At 56.3% G+C, this 5,597-nt stretch overlaps 2 protein-coding genes across 2 annotated transcripts in view; one reads left to right on the top strand and one right to left on the bottom strand.

The window, feature by feature from the left end:
• Positions 1-769: 769 nt before the first annotated feature.
• LOC103774539 (ferritin heavy chain) lies at positions 770-2,465 on the top strand (the record flags this gene model as incomplete). Its single annotated transcript, XM_008941951.1, has 3 exons — positions 770-925; positions 1,284-1,409; positions 2,153-2,465. Coding segments are annotated over 3 exons (444 nt in total), but the record flags the coding sequence as incomplete, so codon positions are not given.
• Positions 2,466-4,095: 1,630 nt separating this feature from the next.
• The window catches only part of LOC103774541 (bestrophin-1-like), a gene marked incomplete at its 5' end in the record, with an annotated part of 3,728 nt that continues 2,226 nt past the window's right edge, over positions 4,096-5,597 (bottom strand). The window contains one exon of the mRNA XM_008941952.1: positions 4,096-5,287. Within this exon, the coding sequence (XP_008940200.1) occupies positions 4,096-5,287 (1,192 nt within the window). The remainder of the gene's footprint in view (positions 5,288-5,597) is intronic.

Raw genomic sequence — 5,597 nt, 5'->3', positions numbered from 1 at the left:
AAGCAGCAGTGTCTCACCTCGAGCCTCTGGAGCTGCTGGTTTAAGAGCAGAGGACGTTGTAGTAGTTCGTGTGGTAAATAACTGGCGGTTGATACAAAGCTTCCCATTGAATCCTGCCTAATGGCTCTGACCACAAAACAAATAACTGTGATGCCTTCAAACTGCTCTTCCAGGCTTTTTCTTGGCTTTCCAAACAGATGAGCTCATATTTGCTGTTGAATATGTATTTTGGTTCGGTTAAGCTTTTGTCTTTTAAATGTGGTGATCATTTTCCTCCACCCACTGGTGTCTTTCTCAGTCTAATCCTTGATGAGCTTAGTGAAGCACGGGAGCTTGGTTGTAGAAGTAGCACCTTAAAGCTCTCAGCCACCCTTAACTGGTGTTGCTAAACGAGCTGTGAGGGCTGTAAACAAACTCGGGTGAACAAAGGGTGCAGGGAAGATTTCTCCTTCTTGGAAAAAAGCTTTTTGAGGCTTTTGAGAGTGCTCAGACAGGGACCTTCGAGGGGTGGGGTTTTTTTCCTCTCTTCAGAACTTCCCTGTGAATGTTGTTTATTTGTTTTCATGATAGGGACAGAGGTTAAAGTTTAACCCAAGTCAGGAAAATCGAAGTTGCAGCAGAGGGGAGACTTTTTGCCCCACTGCCTGGCCCTGGCTTGGCCTCCTGCCATCCTGAGGCAGGGCTGGTAGGATGACACATCTGAAGTCCCAGTTCTTGGCTCTGGGTGGCTGCTGGAGCAAGGCTTGGGGTCTTGAATAGATGAATTCATCTCTTTCAGTCCTACTACTTTGACCGGGATGATGTGGCTCTGAAAAACTTTGCCAAGTACTTCCTGCATCAGTCCCACGAGGAACGTGAGCATGCCCAGAAGCTGATGAAACTACAGAACCAGAGGGGTGGACGCATCTTCTTGCAGGACATCAAGGTGAGGAGTGAGGCTGTGGGGTTGTCTGAGATGCAAAACCAACCTTGTGATCTGTCCCCAGACTGGAAGGGGATAAATTCCCCCCTGTGGGTCCTCTCTGTGTGCATTGCTGCAGCCTGTTCATGGCACTGGGCCCCAAATCCAGATAATTTATGCTGATTGATTTAAGATAAAAGTATTTCCTGTGTAAAAGAGGATGCTGAGCCCTGGGGAGGGGGGGGTTGGAGTTCCTTTGATTATTTGAAACAGCAGAAAGTCAGTGTGAGGCCAGATTTCAGGGTGAAAAGAGCAAACCAAAAGTGGTGTGGACGTGAAGCCTGGGGTGTTGCTGACAGAAAATGTCCCTTTTCCCTTCCAGAAGCCCGACCGTGATGACTGGGAGAACGGGCTGACTGCCATGGAGTGTGCCCTGCACCTGGAGAAGAACGTCAACCAGTCCCTGCTGGAGCTGCACAAGCTGGCCACTGAGAAGAACGACCCCCACGTAAGCTGGGGCCAGAGCTGAGAGCCTGCCTGGGTGGGGAGGGGGCTCTGGGGGGGGCTCTAGCATACAATTTGGGGGTCACGTGTGTTTAAAAGCCCTGGTGCTTCAGGACAGCATCTGAAAACATGAGTTTCTTCACAGTTGGAAGTTGTTGGCAAGTTTTGAGGCTTCTTGGTATCAGGAAGAGATTAGACTGTCTGAATTGTACTCTTGGGAGTGTCCTGCATAAAGCAGGACTTGAAAAGAAACCACTGGACTACTCTAGAGGTGTAAATCCTGGACTGGGTTGGGTTGGGAGGGACCTTAAAGAGCATCTCAGTCCAACCCCCCTGCCATGGGCAGGGACACCTCCCACTAGCTCAGGTTGTGCAAGGCCCCATCCAACCTGATCTTGAGGACTTTGTGTTGGGGCATCTACAACCTTCCTGGGTCATGAACTCGGGGGCTGTGGAGGCCTCTAAATCTGTTCAGAAACTTCATGTAGTGGGGAGGAGAGGGGATTTGGAGCTGCTGAGGCACTTGTGGAGCACGTGTGCCTAGATAACCCTGGGTCACTTGGGTCTTGGCCTGGCTTTGAGGCAAAACTAGAGGCCTCTTCCTCTGGGGTACCTCCTGCAGCTTTAAATCTGCCACTCTCCATCTTTACCTTTCCCCAGAGAGGACTGGGAGGGTTCCAGGTCCTGCTCCAGCAGGATAAACCCCATCCAGGCTGAAACTTTAACCCCTTTTTGTCTCCCTCCCAGTTGTGCGACTTCATCGAGACTCACTACCTGGATGAGCAGGTCAAGGCCATCAAAGAGCTGGGTGACCACGTCACCAACCTGAGGAAGATGGGAGCCCCCAAATATGGCATGGCAGAGTACCTCTTTGACAAGCACACCCTCGGGGACAGCAGCCAGAGCTGAGGGCTTGCTGGGTTGCAGTGGGACTCCTCCTTTGCTGTCCAGCTGTGCATGCATCTCCAGCTGTCTAGATCAACAGTTCTGTACCAAATCTCACCCCTCTTCTCCCATGGTTTGTGTACTGCCCTCCATCCAATAAAGTGACTTGGTTCAAGGTGGCTTCTGCCCTTTTCTCTCAGGAGCCAAAGGCCTGGCACTGGCAGGGTTGTGCTCTGGGGGTGGAGGACCTGCCCTAAAGGACCATGCTAAAGGTTCAGATCAGGTTCTGCTTGCTGAGTGCTTCTGTAAATGACCTTTCTTTTACCCCTTATGTGGTGCAGGGATTGAAGTTGTGGTTAAATGCCTCTACCACTGAAGCTGTTATGACTGTGCCAGTTGAAGGTTGGAGTATCTGGCCTGCCTGGATAGGTCTATGGGAGTTTGGGTGAGGCAACTGAAGGGAGGGAGGTTGGTGCCTCACTAGGTATCAAGACCTTTAAGGGTCACAAGCAGAATCATTTTGGCTGGGGGAGACCTGTGAGATCAGATCAACCATCCCCCAGCCCTGCCAGGTGCCCACTGCCCCGTGTCCCTCACCCCACATCTCCACGGCTTGGAAACCCCTCCAGGGGTGGGGACTCCACCACTGCCCTGGGCAGCCTGGCACAGCCCTGGGCAACCCTCCAGGGCAAGAAATTGTTCCTCAGGGACAACTGAAACCTCCCCTGGGGTGACTTGAGGCTGTTGCCTCTTGTCCTACCCAAACCATTCCATGCCTAACACACGGTGCTGTGCTTGTGTAGGGAGAACTCCTGCAGGGAGTGGAGGCTCCAGAGCTGTGGGGTGGCACCAGGCTGGACAGTGACAGTGCTGCAGGAGCAGCCTCGGGGGTTGCAGTGAGAGGTGGTGACATCTGCCCAGGGCTAGGGGCTGTGCTGAGGGTGTTGGGGGGGAGTGTGGGTGGTAAACTGGTATCTCCTGTGTCATGGGACATCTGCAGCTGTGTCTGAAGACAGAAGCAGGAAAACTTGTGGTTTCCCTAAACTCCTGTTGCTTGGAAACTGAAATGAGGAACCAAAATGGGTGGTCCTGGACTTCAGCCTTGCTTTTATTGCCTTAGGGTGAAACCTCAGCTGTGTGGAGCCTGCCCCACCACCCTGATGACCTCTGCTCTGAGCAGTCAGAGGGGATGTGGAGCTTCAAAGGGAAGCTGTGTGCAGGGCTGAGAGTGACTGGCTAGCTGTCCTAGTGGCCACTTGCCCTGTCTTACCCTGTTCCTTGCCCAATGCTGGGAAGCACCAGCCAGGCAGGACCTCAGGGAGTGCTGTGATGTGTCACCCCAGGGAAAGTCCTGCCTGAGAGTTTGTGGTGGGCCTGGGTTTGACATCAAGCTCAGGTTCCAGTCCTTGCTGTGGTGAGGGAGGGGCAAGCTCTGTAATTAGTAGATAGTCCTCTTCTGTCTGGGGCTGCACCTGCACTCCAGCTTCAGGCTGGTCCCTGCTGAGCTAGTGCTCTGCTGTTGGGTGTCTGCAACACTTGGTGCTCCAAGTCTTGCTCTTCTCCTACAACCAGAGGGGTTTTTGGTTTGGTTTGGGTGTTGCAACACTGAAGAGGTGCCTGCTACTGCCCCCAAGGCCAGCAGCAGCGTGGTGTGGGTGCTGGCTCCAGCTCCACGTCCCAGCAGCGGGTGCTTTGGCTGCACTGCCCCGTTGGGTTGGGTGCTGGGGTGGCCAGGTGTGGAGATCCCGTGGTGCCACCAGCAGGGCAGGCACCTCCACGGAGCTGGGGGTGCCCCTGGGGCTCCTCTAGCTGTACGGGTCCAGCTGCTCTTCACACGTGCTCTCGCCGGTCTCCATGATCACCTCCATGAGCCCCACGTAGTCCCCCTCAGCCAGGGAGATGCCCGAGTCGTTGGGGGAGGGACTCTCTGCTCTCCGGGGCTCCTTGGTGGGGGCAGTGTTGCTGCTCCCGTTTCCAGCCTCTCTCGTGCTCCTGGAGCCCTCTGCTGGGTGCTGGGCTGGAGCACTGGCCCCGTCCTCTAAGCTGAGGGGGTCGGGGCCCACGTTTGCCATGTGGGACCTCTCCAGGGCTGGGGAGGTGACGGGGGTGAAGGAGAAGCAGAGGGAGGTGCTGCCGGCGGGGGTTTTGGTGCTGGGGGTGTGGAAGGTGCTGGAATGCTCCGAGCTGGGGGGCCCTGAGGCCGAGTTCTCCAGGCTTAGCCGGGGGGGGTGGGCAGCTTTCAAGCTCTTCAGGCTCTTGAAGCTCCCCTGCTTCTCATGATCCGGGGACTCGGCCAGGAAGGGGAATTTGGGGCTGTCTGACGTGGTGGACTGAGCCCCTGGGCTCCCCGTGGTGGCAACCTCTCTGCTCTTCCCGTTAGAGCCGCTCTTTTCTTCCACAGCTCCAACCAGCGCCTCGGGCCCTTTGCAGCGCTCCGTGGGCCAGACGAAGGTTTCCCTGGCCCCCGAGCCCAGGGAGCTCTGGCTCTTGTAGGTGTCGCTGGCCCGGGAGGGCGAGGGGTTGGCGATGACATCCCTGAGGGAGGAGGAGCAGGCCATGATGCTGGAGAGGGCGGGGGGCTTCTTACGGCCTTGGCGCCTGGAGGGGAAGATCATGGGGATGGAGCTGATGGGCGTCTGGGGCGCGCTGTAGAAACCGGGCCTCTCGTAAAACGGGGTGGACATGAAGGCGTCCAGGTCCCGCAGCTTCCTGTCCTCGCTGTCCCACTGGTCCTGGGAGCTGCAGTCTCCCCTCGGAGGGTTGAGGCCCCCGGGGCTCCCGGGCTTGCCCACGTCTTGGTAAGTGTAGTGGGAGAAGGGGGAGGTGGCGTCTCCTCGCCTCCTCAGGAGGTTCATCCGGGAGGAGGACCTGGAGAAACTCGGCGACTGGACGCCGAGGAGGCGGCCGAGGTGTCCCAGGAGTGGTGTGGAGTGGTTGGCCTCCTCGTTCTCCTTAATTTGCTCCAGGGGCTGGAACTCCATCTCTTCTTTCTGCATGCTGGGGAAAGGCAGAAGGGGCTGTTAGGTGGCCACATCTGGAGGGGGTTTGTGGTGGGGAGGCTGCAGCGCTGGGAGTGCTCCTGGCAGGGCCAAGCCTCTCACTTCCTGCACTACCACTCAGTATGTGCTGGGGTGGGCAGCAGCTCAGAGGTGGCCTTTGCTGTGGAGGATGTTGGCTTTGGATGACCCTGAAAGTATCTTAGAGCGAGGTTCCACAGACTATGGAGAAAGATCTCACTGTTTGGTCTTCCTCCTGTGACTCTGAGTCACAGCAACTCCAAGCTGGGGGCAGAGGGGCTGGGAAGAGC

Source organism: Merops nubicus, unplaced genomic scaffold, assembly GCF_000691845.1.
Source record: "Merops nubicus isolate BGI_N331 unplaced genomic scaffold, ASM69184v1 scaffold36626, whole genome shotgun sequence".
In the NCBI taxonomy this organism is placed as follows: Eukaryota; Metazoa; Chordata; class Aves; order Coraciiformes; family Meropidae; genus Merops; species Merops nubicus.
Note: the sequence above shows the minus strand (reverse complement) of the source record. Positions and strands in the feature narration are given on the sequence as shown.